The sequence below is a fragment of the Drosophila novamexicana genome, unplaced genomic scaffold (assembly GCF_003285875.2).
Source record: "Drosophila novamexicana strain 15010-1031.04,08,12 unplaced genomic scaffold, DnovRS2.1 tig00000308-arrow-arrow-pilon, whole genome shotgun sequence".
NCBI lineage: Eukaryota > Metazoa > Arthropoda > Insecta > Diptera > Drosophilidae > Drosophila > Drosophila novamexicana.
This window is the reverse complement of record NW_020824799.1, coordinates 44,685-66,700: the sequence shown is the minus strand read 5'-3', so window position 1 is coordinate 66,700 and position 22,016 is coordinate 44,685. Positions and strand designations below refer to the sequence as shown.

The window sequence follows — 22,016 nt, the reverse complement described above, 5'->3', positions numbered from 1 at the left end:
GTTGCTGCTACACTTGCTACACTTCCATCTGGAGCTGGCGGCTGTTGCCGTCGCACGCTGCATTTTTTCGCTCACCTGAATGTTTGTTCAGTCAGAAAGTTTTGATTTATTTACGGCGCAAGTTTTACATTTTACACGACACTCGCCTCCAATTACATGCCGCTGCCGCTGCCGCTGCCCGCGTCGCAGCTGAACAACCCTTTCAGGGCAGCGCAACGCCGCGCCGCGTCGTGTCGCTCAACTCTGCTCATTTACACATCACCTGGCGGCGCTTGCCTCGCTTGGCAGAGGCAACAACCCTCAATGTTGCAGCAGCAGCGAAAAAAGAAAAAACAGAAATGCTTTCCTTCAGATTTTAATCGCTCACGTGAGTCCTTTGCCTCTGCATGGGTGTGCTAGTGTGTGTATGCGTATTTGCCACTAACTATTTGTGTGTGTGTGTGTGTTTGTGTGTGCGTCCTTTACACATATATGTACACACACGTGTATTTAGTCACAATGCAGTTAATATGTATGTCGCCATGTTGCTATCGTTATTGTTGTGGCCGTCAACGCTGCAGCACAACTTCGAGGACATTTGCATTTAAATGCAAAAGTGCACAGGGTCCGGCATTGCGCGGATAATAGAGCATAAGCCCCCGTGCATATCAATTGCTAATGCAACTTCATAACAATCTTATCTTGGCGGTTAACTGGGTAATTAAAGGGGGTCAGGCAACCGGTAAGAGTGCTCTAATAGGGAATATCCGACTGGCAGATACCCTGAACCTTCTTCTACCAAAAGCGAAAATATATTCTATTTAAATATTTTTGATGGGTAAAGGTATAAGACTAACGTTGTAAAAAACAAATAAATAAAAAGTTAATTCCATTTGCTGGGATTAAACCCTAATCAAATAGGTAAATCAGTAGCGCCGTACTAACACTTGCGTCTTAATACTATACATCACACAGTTAAATTCCAATTGCAATCCCATCTAAAGAGTTAGAAAAAGAATCGGATGCGTTTGCTTTTACTTAGCAAACGTTTCCTTTAATTATTTCTGTGTTTCGTAACTGATCTTGATAATCTTATTCTGAAATACAATATTCGTATATTCGCAAAAAGAACAGAACACAAAATCTTAAATATATGGCGTAATATTGTTGTGCGTTTTCAATTGAAATTTATACATCTTTCATATTGCTGAATGGTGCGAGACCTAAAACAATTAAAAAAGTTGGGTATGTGTTGAATTTTTTGACTCTCGATCTAAACACCTAAGAGTTTTCTTCAAGCAACATTGACACGGGCCGAGAATATGTATGTAAAGGGCCACAGGTGCTTTCTTCTGTCTGTTACACACATTTGCCCAAAGCCATTTTTGCGCGTTTTCACCCATTTCAAAATAGAAATTGTTCATTATGTTTTTACTTGTTTTAAGCTCTGACAAAGTTAATAAGCTGGCTAGCTGTTGCGATTTGTAAAATACTATTGGCACAAAATTTGTTTTAAGCGCTTTACAGCACTTACATTTGAATAGGATTTAACGTTGACAACGAAATACTAATTTAATTGTGTAGTAATTATATTTATTATAAGTAAATTTAATTAAAATTTGTATCATTAGCAGTTGAAAGTTGATATTAGAAAAATTTAAGTAAAATTCCTATACTTGGCTAGAATCGAATAGCTATTCTCATTTTTCTGCCATTGGGACTACTTACCCAGAAAATAGCTGCAAAAATATGTGTTTACAAAAAGAGTTTTGTGTTAGATATTTAATATTATTTATCTTTTCTGATGATTTTGGTTCATAACATAAATATTTAACAAGTTCTTTAGCGTATATTTTTGTTCAGTTAAACTGGCAAACAATAAGCTCTTTAAGGACTGGCTGCATTTAAATCTACACTATTAAGAAAAATTTACTTCAATGTTTCCTCAGGTGTTATTGCAATCTCATACCTGAAATTCATACCGAATTTTCAACTGCGGCATTGCAGTTCTGAACTTGTGGTTATTGCACGCAAATTCTTGCCACTGAAAACAGCATGGCCTGCAACTTGAATAGTCCTGATTGTTTGTGCATGAGCATGAATATGCAAAGGAAGTTAAATTTCCGTTTGGGTCACGCCCACAGCTGCAACAGTCGTTTTAATTGTGGAACGAAAAATTAATGGTAAAGAATTCTTACCATTGCTCGCTGCTGAATGCCGCAACAGCGTACATGTAGGGCGATTTGATGGTCAACTTTGACAGCCCAAAGATCAAAAGTATATTACGAGACGTGCCCATAAGATACAAGAATTGTGCGTGTTCTTTTTTTTTCAACTATTTAGGCACAGAAATTACATTTGCATTTCCGCCTCGAGCGAACGGCCTTGAAGACATTGTTGGCCAATCACGAGGCATAAAACTAACGCCGTCAGCTCCTTGGCATTACTATAGCGACCAAAACCATTAAGGCCGCCAGCCACTTCTTTAGCCACTTTCGAGCTTTGCCATGAACATTTGCTCACTGTCTCACCCCCTCCTACCCCTCCACCAACCGACCATGTTTCTAATACGCTTTTGGCTAAAGTAACAGTTGCTAAAATGTTTTCTATTGTTTTCACGCTCAACAAAAGGCAGACAATTAGTTTTCTTAAGCGACAAATCAAGTAGAAATTAAGTGGAGACGGGTGAAGGCAGTGGCAAAGGCGCTTAACGCGTTGCCCCACTGAATGGGGTGGCCGTGTGGTTTAAGGCGTTTGGATAAGGGCACGCGAATGATAACAAAACAAAAGTGGATTATTGGCTCTTGAGCGCATAAACAATGGCACGCGTGTGTGTGTGTGTGAGCGCATGAGTATGCGATTGTGTGCGAGTGTGGGTGTGTTTGTTTGTCTATTATATACTTACATACTTACTTACAATTTGACATTGTTTCTGCTGCTGCTGGTGCTGCTTTTGTTCGCAAAGCCGCTCAAAGCATTTGTTGCAAGAGTTGAGGTGCACAGTCTGTGGCACAAAGCAACAATGCAGCATCCCCGCAAAACGCAACATAAGTCCTTTGTGCGAAAGCCTCTTAGAGTGCAACTCTGGTAAGAAGTTGCTGTATTGTCCATGTATAACAGCTAAAAGTCCTTCGACAATGGGAAATTTGCAGCTTGGTATGCTATAAATCGCATAGTTCGAATTTAACTGGGACACAAACCATTTCGAAGCGTGGCTGTGCGCAGGCCTGAGCGTTATTAGAAACGAAGCTGGACTGGACGACGAGTAGGCAACTCGTCTGCACGCAAGGACTCGGAGCGCAGGCAGCGCGACAGCGACGCCGGCAGAATAACGGGTATCCACAGCGGACGATGTCTTTGGCTATTTGTGAGACCGACGAGCGCGCTTCGCATTCAGTGTGAATTGTGTCCTCGTGAAGAAAGGATATTCGTTACATTGTTGTTAAGTTGTTATTATAATTTTCAAACAAACCAGCAAGCAAAGCAAAGCAAACCAAAACCAAAAATAAAAATATATAAAAACACCCATCTACAAACGCAACAACTTGAAGACGAAAATTCAAATACAAAGCACACAAAAACAAAAAAAAAAAAACAAATATAATAAAATATAAATAGAAATCCAAAACGGACAAAGGCAGCAGTCAACGACGCGTAAAAAATAAACAGCAAGAGCGACTGCAAGATATAAATAAATAAAAGCATAATACAAAAATATATCGAATACATAAACATAAATAAACTGACAAAATAAAGTTGGCAAAAGTAAATAATTATAATTAGAACATGCATTAAATATTTAATTTTACTTAAATAGTGCAAATTATGTTCAAGTTTTAATATTTAAAATTTACATTAAATATTTAATTTTACTCAAAGTGTGCATATGATTTTAAAGTTTCGTTTTGTTTGTTTAGTTAATAGTTTGTAAACACTTTCCTTCGGTTTTTTGTGTGTCTTTCAGACATTTTAAAAGTGAAATTCTGTTGAACAAATTTCGTTGCATACTTTGTGGGGCACGTAAAGTGAAGTCTTATGCATGCCTAATAGTTTATTCTTGCGTCTAATAGAAAACTGAAAATGAATCATATTGACTTAAGATAGAATAACACATACATATATATCACAATTTGCACTATCTTTATAGATATTTGATATTTTTGAATGCAATTTTCATAAAAATGTTATTCTTGAGTTCCCACAAAACTGTGCATCGATTTTAGTCATATTTACATAGAGCACAACGACTTTTTGCCTGCATGTATTTGGCCGTTGCTTCTGGTGCTGGTGTTTTTTGGACATATTATGTACAACAACAACCACACACACTCACATACATACATTCTGCCACTTCGGCTTATGTGCCACATAAACCGACAACGAGCAGCCAATAAATGCTTTCAGCCAGCCAACGCCGACTGCCGCCGACACAGCGCGGACACATAAAAGGCCAGTGCATTTGTGTGTATGAATCATACACACTCGCACACACACTTCACTTAGATGACAGCGAATGCTGTGTGTTGTATATTTATTTTTTTTGTTAAGCAATTTTCGTACACTCGTTGCTTTTTACTGCGTCTCTGTGTGTGTGTTTCTTGGCTTTCAAAAATAAAAATATAAGTTTATATTTATACATAACATTTGTCCGTCTGCTTCTCTGTCGCACTGTCTGGGGTTTTGTGTGCGTTGCGCTATAAAAACCGGAAGCGTTAGACTGACGTCAACGCCGACTGAGACTGTGGCAGCGCCTGATCCTGACACTTGCCAACACTTGGGGCGTGCGATTTTTGGAGTTTCAGAGTTTGTGTTTTCCGGTCTCTGGCTTCTGTTGTTTTGTCTCTGGGGCGTGCGAGAGACGCATAAAAACCAGCGCTTGTATTCAGCTGCCTTTTATTATTATTGTTATAATTTTTTTCTTCTTCTGCTTCGCATTGCCTTGCCTTACGCGCACTTTCGCTGTCTCTCGCATAATTTGTATTTTTTTTTGTTGGTTCATGCTCTGCTTTGAATGTGCTCAGAATACACAGAAGCACACCAGCAAATCGTAAAATATTAAATTTAATTTTTCAAATGATGTGTGAATGGCTTAGTCTTGATATACGATAAGGCTTGTGCCCAGAATGTAATGCTTGTGCTTGGGGTACCTCATAAAACCGAAGCATAAAATGTGCTTACCAAAAAGATGCTTGTGGATTCCAGAGACCAGCAGTTGTGCAGATAATCAGATCAGTTGAATAAATATTTCAACTATAAATGTTCAATTGTAGTTCACAATGAAAAACAAAATTTGTAGGAAAAATTATAAACAATTATTTGTATTTTTTAACATTTGTTTTGATCAGTGATAAAAATATATGGTACTTATTACATGCTTCTCTTAAAATGTATATTATATTTTTCATTAGTTTCATTATTTATTGTAGTTTGCGAATATATTTCAATCAGGTTAAATATATTTTTAACAGGATTAAATAAACTTTGTGTTTTAGCGAGCAACTTTAACACGAAAACCACATGAACTTACTAAAAAAAATTCTTATTGGTCTGTGATAAGTGAAGGTAAAGCTAAATTAAATTAAAAAAGTTTTTAAAAGCAAAACGGAAAATAAATGCGAGCACTAACCACAAAGAGAAACTTTTGAAATTAGTAAAATTGTAGAAATCATTTAACGCATCAGATGATTTAAATATAACATTAAAGAAAATAAAAAAAAAAGAAATACAGAACAAACAAGCAAACAAACTGCAAAAACAGCAATTAAAAGTGCGGTTTCACACAAACAAAAAATACAACAAATATAAATACAAATAAAAAAGAGGCTCCGAAATATATTTAGCAAAATTATAACACGATTTGATGATACACATCAACTAAGAGGCGGCACTTCATTAAACATCAAAGCGAATTGCGTCCAACCGCAAAACGTGCAACAGCAACACCACAGCAGCAACAGCAACAGCAACAGCAGCACATTAAAGTGCCATTGAAAAAATGTTGGCAATGCCCACGCTAATGATGCCTGCAACAGCACAGATGACGCTCAGCAGTCAGCCGTTGTCGGTGGGCGCCAAGCCCTATGAGACTAAGCTGCTGGCCATACACCAGACACACCTGCAGCAGCAGCAGCAACAGGCGCCAGCTCAGCAGCAGCAGCAGGCGCAGCATCAGGTTAATGTGAAGCAGCAACAGCAGTCTTCTCAGCAAATGTCCATTGTTACCACTCAGCAGCAGCAGCATCATCCACAGTCCCAGTCGCCGCATCAGCAGCAGTCGCAGCATCAAGCGGTTGCTGCAGCCGCTGCAGCTGCAGCAGCAGCCGCTCATCATCAGCAGCAGCAACAAGCTGCTGTCGCCGCGGCCGTTTGTGCCGCCCAGCAGCAGGCGGTGGCCGTTCAACAACAGCAGCAGCAACAACAGCAGCAGCAGCAGCAATACCAAATCCACTCGCAACAGCAGTCGCCGCAGCAGGTGCTCAGCGTTTCGCCCAAGCAGGGTAAGCAAAAGATTGAAAGCTATTTTAGAAAAATATAAAAGATATAAATAAATGTCTACTATCAGCTTATTTTATGAATAGTTATTGGAATTGTAAATATAATTAGAAATTAAATGCTAAGTACATTAAGCACATCGACTTTATTGAGCTTTGGCCCATTTCGATTAGCTTACGAGCTATTCGAACACTTTGGGCACACTTATCGATTTGATTTTATTGCCACTGCCTGCTCAGGAATTTCACGAGTTTTACGAGTCAGGCGCAGTTCAAGTAATGCTTTTTATGATGCGTCGTAAAAGTCGGCCAAGCCCATAATGGCTGTCTAATGTTATTTGGGGAGCCGCATGCGCCAGTCAAAGTTGACTGTTTCACTTTCGCCCTCAACTAGACAAAACTAGCCAGGTATTTCTATGTAAGATGGCACAATTATAGTGCCTTTTGCTGTATGTTTACTTTCATTTATTTCGTTCGTTGTATTTTATTTGCTGTTGTTGTTGTGTTAAATCAAACAGAAATCAATTTGAAATTATTGACAATTTCCACTTTGGCATTGGTTCAACGATTTGATTTTGATTTTGTCATAGCCATTGCTAAACGAAAGGCAAACATACACTCTCACCCACACACACACACACACGCACAATGGGAAGCAAACAAAACTAACGTGATGTCAGGCAGTGTGAAAGGCAAAAGTAAATAGCAGAAGAAAGTCAGGCTGGGCTTGGGGGTGCGGCTGTTTGTTATTTTTTGTGCAACGCCCACAAAGTGAAAACTGCACTAAGCAAACAGCTGAACACAGTTCGCCACAGACACCCAGACAAAGCGGGAGACGAGCATGAAGAAGTAGACGAGACGCTGCCAATTGTGCCCAGCTGAAGTGGCTTGGACAACGTGGCGCATACGTAACTTTTAAACGCACGTCTACACTTGACCAACTGAAAGGCTAGACGCTAGAGCACGGGATAAAGAGAATGCAGCGAGAATTGAAAATCGAAACGAATTGAATCAAGTCGAATCGAATCGAAGCTTCGACTTCTTTGCGAAAAGTTTGCTGCCGTTGCGTTGCGGCAAATTTGTTTTGAAATTTGCAACGCTCGTCGTTCGGTGCTCGATGCTCGTCGCCTGTCGAGTGTCTGTTAAAATTTTCAATTGAATTCGTTGTAAGATGCAGAAACAAATTGCCAAAAAGAGGGCGGACGGAACAGCAGCAGCAGCAGTTGTCGTCATGCTTGCCCTTCCAAAAAGCAAACAGACAAAGGCGCATTGCAAGCGACAACAGCAACAGCAGCAACAACAGCGACAGCAGCAACAGCAACAACAACGAGCAAGCGTTGAATTTGGCTTATAAAGTGGCCCGGTGTCTACCTCTCTCCACGTGCGCTCGCATTGTCCTTCTTTGTTAAACTCTAAGGACGTTGACTGATGCGTTCGCCCAAGCGTTGGCACAGCTGCCAAGTAGCCGCCATTGTTGCTGTTGCTGCTGCTGTTGCTGCTGCTGCTGCTGCGGCTGCTGCTCCATCTCCTTTCCGTTTCGGTCGTCTCGTGGGCGTCTGAGCTTTAAACAGGTGATCGATTTTTCGCTCTTTCTCTTTGTCACTTTAAAACTTTTGCCAAATTGAATAAAATTTAATGCGCTCGCGGTCTGCATGCAACACCTCAGTAATGTATTAAATTAATAGAATAAATAATCAAATATATTGGATATTTTCAATATATACAATTAACAACGTGTTTTGAAATGCAACAGACTGTGCATATATTTATAAATAATATTTAATTGCTATCATTTTAATGTAAATGCAAATGAATTTATGAATTTCTAACCTTTTCTCCCTTGCTCTTGATTTATTCAATATTAAATTAATATCAATAAAATTGTATATTATAATTTACATTGCACATTAAAGGGCTTTAAAGCAGATAAATTAAAGCACCCAATGTCAAATACCCTGCATGTACATCACAACCTATTTCTGCTCTCACTTAACCATATGATGTTTCAATATGCAGCATACTAGGTCCTGGCTATCTATTGACACACGCACCACACCTGTGCAACGATAATGATGATGACGATGACTATCATTGGCAGGCAGCGCATTTGCCATTGCATGTCGAGTGCATTTTGTCAACCTGTTTGTGGATGAGCAAAAGCTGGGCGCTGCCAAGTCGTTGGCCATTATTGTCATTATTGAAGTCGTTAAGTACGTTTGCTGCCATTATCCTGGCCTGTTCCTTTGCCCGGCGTACAACGAGTCTCTAACGCTCGCAGCTAAGCTTTAAATATGCCAGCATCAACTTGTGGCGCCTGGCGTCCATTTTCCACAGCATTTTTACACCATTTAGTGCTGGGCTCTTTGCTGTTATTGTTGTTGTTGTTGTTGCTGTTGCTGTTGCTGGTAGTTGTGCTGCAAGTGGTCAATGGTTTTGAAAATTGAAAACCATATATCAATTGCTTAGACTAAGAGTTCGCCGGAGCAGCTGGACGTAGTCTCTGTTCTTCGCTGCGCTCCTGGCTACTGTGTCACCCATTGTCGCTTTCAGTTGTTGTTGTTGTTGTTCTTGCTGTTGTCTGGCTGTCACTTTCTTGTTTTTTTTTTATATTCTTGTCCCACTCTCATACCATTCTTATGCTGTTGTTGCGCTTTTCTTATGGGCTTTCATTTATTTGCTATTAACCTGTCATTGTTCATTTTTATTATTGTGCGGTTTTTATGCCCGTCTGCCTTCTCAGCCCTGCCTTGCTCTGCTCTTTATGATTGTCTGCCTGCTGATGCTGCTCTCGTTGTTGTTGTTGTTGTTGTGGTTGTTGTTGTTATCCTTGTTGTTGCAGTTGTGTCTCGCGGCATTTTCCGGCACTTGGCAACTGTGCACATGCCTGTGTCTCTGTGTGTGTGTTTGTGTGTTTGTGTTTGGGACTCTTTGTGTGCGTGCAATAAATTGTTATTATCGCCACGATGCAGCATGTCGTCGTCGCCGTGGTCGTCGCCATCGTCGCCTTCTTTGCCCTTTCTGAACGTCCACATCCTCTCATGCTTCAGCTGATTCTCATCTGGACGGGGCGACAGGCAATGCTAAGATTTATAACTTTTATTATTATTGGAGCTTACTCTCCGTTTAATATTTGCCGCATTTATCTGGGCACGTTCAGTTTACAGTTTGCTGCCAAGCTGCTGCTGTTGCTGCTGTTGCTGCTGCTGCCCTGCTTGGTTTATGACTTGAAAATCAATCATACGCCATGTTGACGGTCGAGTAAGCCTTAGCTTGCTCACCTGACACTTCCCATCATATCTTGTCGGATCGGATCTGTCGCTTAGTTGACGTTAGTGTTAATTTTATAATAAGAACTGAGTGACATTCATTGATATCGACTATCACGAATCCCTTTAAAGCGCTGCCTGCTCGCTAACCGCTTTATAGATAGGGTAGTAGCGATACATATATAAGATGTATATAACGAAGCCAATGCACGAGAAGTCCTATAAGCGCCTGATTGCCAAACACAATGATCGGAGTTCTCTCGCTCACTTCATTTACTGGCTGTACGGAAAACATGACGATGACGGTAACCATGATGAGGCGGAGGAGACAGATTAGTATGCTCGTCGTTTCCAAGGGCCAAGTGACTGCCGTTCATTTTCTGCAGCCGACAGGGTGACATACACACACAAACACACACAACGGCCGACGCCTTGTTATTAAGTGAGGGGCAGCTCGAGCTACAGCTGCAGATACCTAGACAGAGGCAAAAGTTTTTACAGACCTCCAGCTGGCCATAGTTGGTCCGCTGCTAGCTACCTCCGCCTGGACTCGTTTCTTTTTTTTTTTTTAAATGCCAGCAAACAACAAAAGCAGCATAAGGCAGTTTAGACAGCCGGGATGAGCATACAACTACGTAGCTAATACTTTAGCAGCCGGATTAGGTTCAATTGGAGCGGGCAGTCAGGCAGAGGACATGCAGCACAAAAAAAAAGTCCAAAGTCCACTAAAGCACAGCGTACAGTTGCAGGAAAAGGGACGTAGGTGGATAGGTGAAGAGTATGGCAAAAAATGGAAAAGCAAAGCAGGACAACAATAAAAAGTGCTCTTGTACACAGCATTAAAGTTTAAACGTTGGTAAATTCCAACAGCTTCCGCTTAGTTCGACCGCATGGACATGGACAACGCACAGCAGAAACAATGAAGCCTGACAAGACTTTGTGGCGTATGTGTATGCGTGTGTGTGTATGTGACTGAATGAATGGCAGGTGCGTAGTTGTGTAAAAATGTTAAGGGGATTACAAAAATCGATCAAGCTGCTGGCAAAATTACCATGTTCTGTCCCGCGGCAGCCTTTAAAGTAGTTATTGAAGCTCGATCTGTAGCGCTGCAGCAGCTAGCCAGGATCAGGTCTATAAAAAAAATTGAAAATTGTGAAATTAAACGCTATTATTACTTTTAAGCGTTGCGGTCAACGTTCAAAAAGAGACACAGCAAACAGGCGCCATTAAATGACAGACTGCACACACAACACACACACGACACACAGACTCAGGCATACAGACGGCCTGCGGGCCCGTCATTTTTGCAATCGTCAATTCTGATCAATATTTTATATACAAATTTTAAATGAGAGCCGGGGGCACATGCATGCAAATTTATCTACGTTTATTTGTTTGTCTGCGTTGGGCGCAAAAAAATCGATGCTGGTGGCCGCTTTTTAAAGCCGCGCTGGGCTCGAGGTCAACTTGGGGTCAGGCTGAGCAGCAGAAGCCGCCGCAAGAGCTGCAGCAGCCGCCGCCATCGTTGCCACCGCTGAGAAATGCCTTGCAGCCATTTTGACATTTGGTCGCAGTGTGCCTTGGTCTTTGGCGTTGACATTGCAACAAACCGACTCCAGCAGCACCACCCGGTCCAGTGGTTATGCCAACTCCTGCTGGCCACATTTGCACAATGCAGCGCACATGACATTGTCATTGCTGTCTGACGCTTGGGTTTGCCCTTAGCCAGGGACATCGTCAGCGTAGCACTTTTTAAAATGACTAACGGCAGCTGCGGTCGCGGGACAGCGGCCAGCGGACGCCGCACACAAAAACCCACAAAGCCACATCCGTCTGTGTGCCCCAGCTTGCTGCTAGGGGCATGGCCTTTGTTTTGCAGCTGACGCTCGCTCGTTTGTTTGTCGCGTGACCAGCCAAACAAGCGGCCCCCACAGACCAACAGCCCAACAGGCCAACAGCCCTACAGATCCCGAGATCCACAGACCAAGGCAACCACTCAACCGCTGTGGCTTGCGCGTTCGCTGCCACGTTTGCCCGTTCGCTGATTTGTATATTCGGTGGCAGTATAATTTATTGATTGAGTGTTTGGCCAGTCACCCACCGCCAGCGCCACCGCCAGCGCCACCGGCACCGGCACCGGCACCGCATCCTCCCTTACTCGATGCCGACTCAACCCCAATTTTCCATTGTCATTTTGAAAATTTCCCTGCGCTTTCTTCTCGCTTTTTTCTGAGTGCTGCATTTGGTTTGATTTTGTCAGCTACGCTTTGTTGCGCTTTTCGCCAGCTCTTGGCTGCTGTTAACTATATTTTTGCAAGTGCCCTGCCCCGGCAGCCCTTTTCTTAGTCTGCCCGGTTTGCCTCGTCCCTGGCAGCGCTAAAAATTTAAATTGGTTTGTTTTGTATTGCGGGTGCTTCTGTGGCTGCTGCTGCTTCTGCTGTTCGTTTAGTTTCTCTGTCCTGTGCTCCTTGTGTTTCTAGCTGCGCTGCCATAAAATTGCAAATTGCAATTCGTCGCCATGACTCGTTGGCTGACACTGCCGCCGCACCACCCGCATCCACTGCCGCAAGATGCCGCTTGCCCCCATTCGCACATCGCACGTTGCGCATCGTTGACAAAGTTACGAAACTGTGGTAAATTTTATTTGAATTTCCAATGCAGCTGCCGCAACAGCAGCTTTCCTCTGCTGCCCCGCCCCTTACCCCCTGTGCAGCAGCCCAGATGTGTTGTTACTGCTGTTGGCCCAGACCAGCAGCTCATTGCGGTTAGGAAGCGTTGATGAATGAAGTGCAGTTAACACCCAAAAGCGTCGTTGCTTTGGGCTTTGCTTTTCATTTGTCTCTTCCCTCCATTGTCAACCGCTTGTGCGTACCAATTAATCATGACCAGCAGCTGCGATGCCGAAATTATTGAACAGGCTCCCTAGAAAAATACATTCGAAGATGGCTAACCATCATACTGTCGGCCACAATGTTAAGCCAAGCGAACAGTTTTTAATCATATTGGGATCAGTGGCTGGCCCCAATGCCATGTCAAACTTGTTGAGGCTGACTCGAGAACCCGCATCACAGCCAACAACGAGCCGATGGCCCACGGAACGAGACAAGCAAACAAGGCAGTATGTCGAACAGGCTGCGCGTCGGGCTGGGAGCGGGCCGGGAGGTGTTACAGTTTAATGATAACAATAAAACAGGGCGCAGAGTGTAAGGCATCAATATCACGAGTAGGTCCCGTGTGTGCTTGTGTGTGTGTGTGTGTGTGTGTGTGTGTGTGGCAACCAGCAACTTTTTGCTTGTGGCAACCTGAAATATATGAGGGATGGTGTGTTTGTCGTTGTAGTCTTTGAAAAATTGCGACAGCAGCAGCAACAGCAGCCTTAAATCAAAAAATTATATTGTCATATAGGCAGCCAAACAAACACACACTCACATATAAACAGGAGCAACATGTTTGCCTTTGGGGTGTAGGAAATTAGGGGGAGGGGTGGGCATTCAGCTTCAAGTGATAAAGGCGATAGCAAAGAGAGCGCCCCAAAAAGAGGCAACCAGCAGCCAGCAACCAGCAGCAGGCAGCGACCGTGGATGGTAAAAATTAATTTATAATAGGCATCCTTTATGAGATGACAAGGATGCTGAATAAGATAATGGCATCAACAAGCAACTGGCAGGATGAGCAGACAAATGGCGCGAGCACCAAAAAGGCGTAGACCCTGGCGTTGCCGGGACCACGACGCTAGCGTGGGCCCCAGCTTGTTTGGGGGCGTTGGTCGCTTGCTTGGCAAATAATGAAATTACTTATCGCACGAGGCGAGACCAACAGGCAGCAACAACAACTAAAACAACAACAAAATAAGATGATGCTTGTAAGCTGTTGCTAATAAATATTTAAAAATGTTTTAGGTGCTGCTCATTCAACGTGCAGAAAAACAACTGGCAGCGCGTTCCGTCTGTGTGTGCGTGAGTGTGTGTGTGTGTGTGAGTGGGAGTATGTGTGTGTCGGGAAAATGGGGAAATGTGATTTGTAGCCGTTCGCTAGCTCGTTGATTGCATGGCACCCTAGTGTGGAAATCAGAGATCTGTACACATCGTCACGTGGGCAGAGGGTGCGCCTGCGGTGTGAACATACAATTAATATTGAAATAGGAGACGCCACGTTTTGAAAAATGACAAGTGCACAGTACGTGAGAGGTGCCTAAAATAGACTTAACTCTGCAATCAGTTTATGGAATCCGAAACCGATGTGGATTGCGGATACAATTCTTAAAACAACTGACTTAATATTAACTGGACTAAATAAGGATATGTAGCATACCTAATATTGTGTAAGAGATGAATCCATATAACTGTGGAGCTTATTTGTTATACGGTATATTAACCGAACATTTTTATAATGTACAATCATAATTATTAAGTTGCCAATTTACTCTAATTAAATTGAATATGATATCAGAAATTATTCTTTTAATTTAATTTGTATTGATTTCACAAATAAATCAAAATTTAATAAATATACGCTATTTTTTTTAGTTTGCGCTACGTTTATACAACAACTGTATATTTCAATTGATATTATGTTGCATACTTTGTCTCCCTTCTTGCAAGAGATTTGTATGCCTTTTAGATTTAAAATATCTACATCTTAAAACCCAATTAAAAAAGTTGTCAATGCGCCACTCAGCCAAGTTATCGGCTAAATTTACAGTTTAATGTTTCACTTGCCTATCTGCAAATTAACTCTGCCTCATCTGCCGCTGTGGAAAGAAAAATGTATAAAATATATTTATAAGCACACACATACACAAAGTCACCTACTTAAGCATACCACCTGCCCGAAGTGAGCCAGACAGGAGTCAGATAAAGGCAAGGGCAATAAAAATATTTTATGAGCAAATTATGTTTATTAGCGCGTCAAAATGTCAACATTATGTATGACAAAATACATATTAAAAGAAAATCTACAAGGGGGGAAAAGACAAGAAAATTGTGAAATATGAAGCGTGGCATTAAGTGAGGTTAAGCCATACCAACACACACCCAACCCCTCATCACAGACGGACAGGCAGGCAGGAAATTTAAGGGAAAGGCTACATAAGCAAGGCCCCATTGAAGTTTTTGGACTTGCTGGTCAGAGTGCAAAATGGCAAAGTGCAGATGAAGGTAACTCGATAAAAGCAGCAATAGCAGCTGCAACTGCAACTGCAACAGCAGCATTTGTAATGCGGTCATGTCTGTTGTCTGCCTTGTGGCATGCAGCAAATATAATTCGATTTGCTAGCAAGCCACATGCACACGATTCGAATATGAAAATCATTGTGAAATGCTGGAAAATGTGCCTCAAGACCGGCAAAGCCAACGAACCAGGCTAACAAAACAACAAGCAAATTACAACAATAGGGCTGAGGTAACATTGTTGCAACACTGAAAGGGGGCCACGATGCATGCTAAACGTAATGCACAGTGACAAACGCGCCCCCAACCCCAAAAGGTAGGCAGCACACAAACACACACATACAGATGGCAACTGTGCAGCGTATAAAAATAGTTGCTGCCAACGATTGCCGACGAGCAGCGACTAAAGACGAACGCTTTACCCGCCCCACAGCTGCAGCGGGCGGTTGCAGGACGAGGGTTGGGGCTGTTGGCGACCTGCGACTGCAATCGCAATCGCAAACAGGGCAGGAGCAACGCGCATGACGCGGCTGTGCTCCAACCGACGGCTGGCTGGACGGCCACACTGCCTCACTGGCTGGCACACTGGGCTGCCCCTGTGGGCCGGCTTGCCGGAGGGTGGGCGGGCAAGGCGGAAGCTGACGAAATGTTGCCGATGCGCCTTGCTAACGATGTGGGCAAAAACAACACAACGTCTACGATGGCAGCAACAAAATTGCAGCTGCAGTTGTCCAAAGTTGCTTTCTCCACCCACACGTTGGTCCTAACGTTTTTTTTATTCGCCTTCTGGCGTTGCCACAAGTGGGTGGGGGTTGCATTATCTGCAATTGTGTGAGCGTGTGTGCGTGCGTATGTGTGTTTGTGTGTGTGTGTGTGAGTTTGTGGGTGTATGTCTCTTTATGTGGCGCTGTTGCGTTTTTATTTGCCGCTTGTTTTTGCTGCTGTTGTTGTTTTCTATTTGCCGTTTCGGCTGCCTCACTCATCGTCGGTTGGTCGCAAAACTTTTAAATTAGAAATTTTTGTTCGTGGAGGCTGCCAGTCGGCGGTTAGCTTGGGTGGCTGGAGACGGCGGCAATGAGCAGCACTCAATAGTTTATTTTTTGTTTTATACTTTGTTAGTTGGTTAGTTTTTGTTTGTAGCAGCAGCAGCAGTTGTTGTTGTTGTTCTTGTGGTTTCCATTGACACTCGCTAGTTGCTACTATTAATTTTTAATTTTTTTTTTTCGTAAGTTCCGCTTTAATTTCTGTTTTTGTTGCCGTCGTGTGAAGCATTTTGCGGCTGCTATTCAAGTTTAGAGAATTTAAAGTTTCTAATGTAATTAGACAGGTCGTTAAATGCTTTTCTCTTGATGTGGTTAAGGCGTGTTTATATTTACTTTTATGTACTGAGTTTCAAAGTGCCAAAAAGTGGTTGTCAACTAATGTATATGTTGATAAATATGATGTACAAGCAGGAATGTCCAGCTATTTGCCAGCCACATAACTAATCTTAAACATTCGGCAATTTTAAGAAGTTATTCTGATAAAATAATTAAATGTTATTTTTATCTTAAAGATTTATTTTCTTATGACAATGTATAGACCTTAGATTTAAGAAATTCATTCTCTCCATTATAATTCTCAATCGCATTCGGAATTTGTCTGAAATATTCTACCATCGACAGAATTTTTGCCATTTTTATTTAGCCATTTTCACTTTTTGTGCGCTGTTATTATATTTTATTTGTTGTGTTGGCTGAGTGCGGCGACTGAGCTCAACAAAAGATGATGTGATTGAATTTACTCCGCCCACAACGGCCACTCGCGGCTGGGGCAGATGCCAAATAAGAAAAAAGTGGATGGCACAGATAATTTCAGCAGTAGGCGTCACCTAATGGCATTCCGCAAATTGTTTGTTGAATAAAAGTGAGGCGAGAAAGGCAAGTGAACGCGTCCCGCAGCTGGGTAAATGCTTGTTAAAATGCCCAAAATCTGTGCGGGTCCAGGCCAGGTTCCTGTATTGCTAACTGAAAAAAGGTTGTCATGCTGCCAAGATGGGGCAACAAAACTGAGGCAGACGATACCAAAATCGATGGCAAAAAACAACAACTTAATACCCAGCTGATGCCTATTAAGCGCAGCATTTGTGGCACCCTCCTGCGCCCTGTCCACGCCCCCTTTATGGGAAACGTTGCGTGTGTTTTGTCTTGATTTTGAGGCTGTGATATTTTCATTTGCTTGATTTGTTTTGGCATAATTTTGCTGCGACTTGACTTTGGTTCGCTTCGTCACATTCTATGGGGGGATGCTTCGCTAAATTATGTTGAATTTCTATGTGTGTGTTCTAGTGAGTAAGTGTGTGTGGGAGTGCGTGGGCGTTGGTGAAGCCGTGTGGTTGGCATTGGCAAACCGCAAATCAGCATTTTTTTGGCTTGGCCCAGAACAAGCTCTGAATAATGACCATACTTGCACGCATTAAGCATACGCCCCGTTTGCCACAAACTCGGCCTCATGCTTGCCTCACGCAGATCCGGCTGAATACCCGGCAAGTGACGACGCACACGTAGCAACAATAATTTCAGCTAATTGCTCTCTGAACAGCTATTTCAATGCGAAATGAATTCTGTGCATCGCCTGCTGCCACAAACTGGGGCACAGCGGCAACGGAGCACCCCGAAAATAGTTGCTGCCCATTCATTTTGGTCTCTGCGACTGCAACAGCATCAACCATTGGGCATAGGGCAGTTTGTATTGCTTGGGCAGTTGTAATAAAATTACGTATACGCACAATGTGCACCCACATGTGCGCCCAGCTGCATATGAAAAACGAATTGAGCCCACGCAGGCAGAAAGCGGGGCCATCGGGGTTAGACTAACGAGTGGTCTTTAATACAATAAAAGACAGTCGGACAGTTGGATAGCCGGAATAGTTGGTCCGATGCTCGTCATATATGGCTGCTATGACTTTCATTGCCATTCATATCTAATCGCAGTCCATTTCACTCTGGCTCTCTAACTGATGCTCCCCTCGCTCACGCTGTCTGTCTACAAAAATTAAATTTGTCTCTTGACTGACAAATGTCCCCCGAGTGGGCAAAACCACAAAAGTACTTGACGATACGTAAAAGTCAAGTCAAATTACAGACGAGACGGGGCTGGGCACTGCACGGAATGGATGAGTACCCAACCCGAGCCCAGCTCTTTCATAAGTCTGCTTGTAATACTGTTAAGCGGCCAAAGATACTGTCACTGTAGTGGGCGCACACTCACTCAGCTCCACAGCTTTACTGCTTATATCTGTAGCTTTGTATCTCTGGCCAGGAGCAGCGGCCGGGCGCCCAAGCACAAGGCGGCGGAATGGGCCGGCCAAGGGGCAACTTCAACGTTAGCGCTTTCTTGGGATAGGGAACAGGGACTCTGACTTGTGCTGGCTGAAGAGCAGCTGATGTTGATGATGATACACACTCAAGTGCGCTTTGGGTATAGTATTTGAGTATATACCTCTAAATACATATATACACATTGACGCACGCACACACACCCATATGTACAAGCGCTATGCTGACAATAAAGCGAGCAAACTGAGGCCGCCGTTGCTCTTACTTATTTATGCCAATTTTGAGTGTATGTGTATTTCTCTCTCTCTTTCTCTTTTTCTCTGCGTGTATCTGATTTGTGTATATGCTGTCTTTTATCCGATTTTTTGTTGTTGTTGATTTTTGGCGTATTCGCTTCTATTTAAACATTTAAAGCAAGCTGCTACGTGTGCCGCATGTCAAGACGCATCAACTACAGTGGGCAGAATACAGTAGGATTGCGGCAAAAATGATGTGCTCAAATAAATCTTGACTTAACCAAGTGAAAAGTTATAAACGAATCACAGCTCGGCTCCATGTTGCATTGACTTTGACTGATGCGGCTGCCACCAGTTAAGTAACGAAGCTGTAGAATAAAATAAAAAGGTAAAGAAGGCGGTATGCGTTGAGTTCTAAGAGCCGTCTGCCGGCTGCCGGCTGCCGGCCGAGGCAAGGCAAGCAGCAGAGATGAACGCGCATCTCTGTGGATGGCTGTCTGCGTCACAGTCACACGCGGATTGATTTTATTTCATTAGCTCTGCGCCAATTTAAATATTTAACGAGTATTTTTGAGTTGATAACATTTGCCGGCAGCTTTAAATTGACTAAATCGGGGCTCGGCTGTGGTACAGATTAAATTTCCGCTCTTATGAATGCGCGTAACTAATAGAAACGCCGACTGCGATGGCTGCGATAGCGACTGCATACATATGTACAGGTATATATGTTGTATACACATATATGTATATATTCTGGCATTAGGTTTGGTCCCAGCTTGCCATTGCCGGTTGATCCCGGACCGGCGTTCGTCAGTCTCAAATGCCCGAAAAAAAGAAGAAATCCAATTTGCCAGGCGCGAGCTTTGGCAATGCCCCGAGGACACGCGTTCATAAAAAATTGGCTAGAAAAAAAAGCTAAAGGCAAGGACCATGCATGGCATACAAAAAACTGGCGACGGCTGCGAGACCAAACCATGGACCGTGGACCACGCCGGCCTGACCGTGTCCAGCAACGTGTAGAAAATAAAAATTTCTATTTAAATGGCAAAAATCAACAAATGCAACGCAAAACAATCTAAAACACAAATCGAAATTAAATGACCGCACTTGCACACAAGAGCGCAATTCACACACACACACACACTTGCATGGAACATGGCAAAAACAAGCCACTTACAAAAGGGAAAAAGAAAAGCGACTGACTGAAATAAAGTGCAGCAGCTGCGCAGCCCCATAGGGAACAGCGGACAGTGCAGGATAAAGGGCAGCTGTTCGTCCTGGCGCGGATGTAGGCGTTACGGACCAAGGGTGCACAACAGTGGGGGGGGGCAGCCTGACAAATGCGGATGGCGTCGCGTCGCGTTGCGTCGCGTTGGAAGCGCAGCAATTTCAACATTTCATTCAGCAGCCGCGAACTGAGTTTTGAATTTGATTTCTGATTTTTTTTACTTTTTTGCCAGCCTTCCCGTTAGGTTATTGTTAGCATTTGTATTGTCTGTATTGTCCACCAACAACAATATAAGCGTTGGCATTGAGTGGCCATTTGGCCATGTGCAAAAAGCGTGGTCCACTGGGTAAACTACAAATTTTGTTCAGTAAGCACGAAATGGTTGCAACTTCGCCCACCGTTTCAATTTGGTTAAATTAAAACTATTGCCAAATATTTTGTAATACCGATAAAGCACTCAATAAATTGCAAAAGAGTCGAAGGCCGATCAGGTCCAAAACTGTTTGCTGTTCGACTTTATGAATTCTGGAATGTAGCATATTTTTCCTAAGACTGTTTGCTATTGAAATTCTTGAATGCTACGAAAATAAGTATGCATTTTACATAGCCAGAAAAATCGCTTTGTTATCGCTTCCGTACCTTCACGTTCGGCGGAGGATCGCAAACGCAAGACGGTGTCGCCTGGACGATACTTTTACGATAGACATAAATATTTTCTGGCACTGCCTTTTTATACCCTATAGTTGGAGCCTAGAAAATGGGTACAAAGGTTATCGTGAAAAATGTATTTTTACTCAAGGCTTTTGGATATATCCCCATTGAAAGAAACATTTAGTTATGTAGGTTGAGCCAATATTTATGCTCTAATTTATAAATCTAAAGATCAGACTGTAAGCACAGACGCTATTTAAGAAGTCATTATTCATTGTGTATATGTGTTTTATACTTATAAATGTAATTAAGAAAGTAACAAGAAACTGTGTAAGGGTTGATCAGCGCAGTCTCCGGGATAACTCCTAATTCGACACTCCTGACAGGAGCAGTCTTAATTGTTACACAGCCTTAATTGTTACTACGAACCGAGTACTGTGCGATATTCCTGGAAAGAAAGTAAGACTTCTGTTGTAGCACAAAGGCATATTTCTATTTCTATTAAACTGGAAGACACCTTTAATTCCATGTTAAGTGCTTAGCTGATTTGCCACCATTTTTTATGCCCCAGCTACTCGCATTTCAATATAACCCCACTCAACAGCATTCATTAGTCTTTTAGATCAAACGCACCAACACTTTTTTCTATTCTTATGGCCTGGCAACAAAATTAATTAACTGTGAATGTGCGAAACTAAATAAAGCCACTTTCAGTGCGGAGTTTGTTGGCAAAACCGTAAACCGCACCCACACATGGCAAACGCCAAACTCTTTACAATTAACAATCCAACGCGAGGCAACCCAGCTCGTAGTTCCAGACCCAGCTTGATTCCGGGTGTATATATAGAGACGCGTATGTACTAGTCATGTCATGACCCCGACAGCCCAAAAAAGATCGTAGCCGCCTTTTAGGCTAGTGTCTAGCGTGTGACTGAGCCAATAATGGCACTGAAACTAGTTATGTGTGCGTGTGTTCGTGTGCGTGTGAGTGTGGTAACATCAACACCTACGCTTACACACACTAAAAACTAGTGACACGACAGGAAAAAGGGAAAGGGAAAATGGATAGAAAAAAAGGAAAAACTGAAGCGGTAACCGCAATTTGACCCAGGTTTTTACTTGCTTTGCCTTTCGTGGCGCCCAGCAAATATGCAGATTGCATGAATCGAGGAGCTGGGAGCTGGTTCACCTGCGTCGCGTTTACCTTTAACATGTGCTACCAGCAGCAACAACTGCAACAACAGCAACATATTCCGCCGGGCTGTTTGTCTGCGCCGCCCGTCAGCCCCCAACCCGCTCGGTAAATGCGACAACAAACGGCGTTTAATGTTCATTGTTGTTAGTGGGGGGTTCAGTTTGTGTGTGCGTGTGTGAACGTTTGGGTGGGTGGTTGGCTGTCAGTCTATGAAGTGTGTTTTTCGTATAACTGCCCGAAATCCAATGCAAATACATGGGTGGCAAAGGCGGCCACGACCCTGCCATACAGAATGCTTGTGCCCTTTTTTGTTTCGCTCCTCCAGTTGTTGTTGTTGTTGTTGCTGTGGTTCCAGTTAGGTGTTGGTTGTTGCTGCCCTTAAAAAGCAAACATACGCAATTTCTATTTCGTTTTCTATGTACTCAACAGCCAAGTGCGTGTGCCTATGTGTGCGTGTATGTACGCGAGAGAGAGAGAGTAAGCGA

At 43.0% G+C, this 22,016-nt stretch overlaps 1 protein-coding gene across 2 annotated transcripts in view; it reads left to right on the top strand.

Moving 5' to 3' along the window:
• Positions 1-5,794: 5,794 nt before the first annotated feature.
• Positions 5,795-22,016, top strand: part of LOC115759578 (nucleolysin TIA-1) — a 36,818-nt gene continuing 20,596 nt past the window's right edge. For both annotated transcript variants that reach the window (XM_030700546.1, XM_030700547.1), the window contains exon 1: positions 5,795-6,476. In XM_030700546.1, coding sequence (XP_030556406.1) covers positions 5,975-6,476 — 502 coding nt within the window. In that variant the 5' untranslated portion in view covers positions 5,795-5,974. The remainder of the gene's footprint in view (positions 6,477-22,016) is intronic.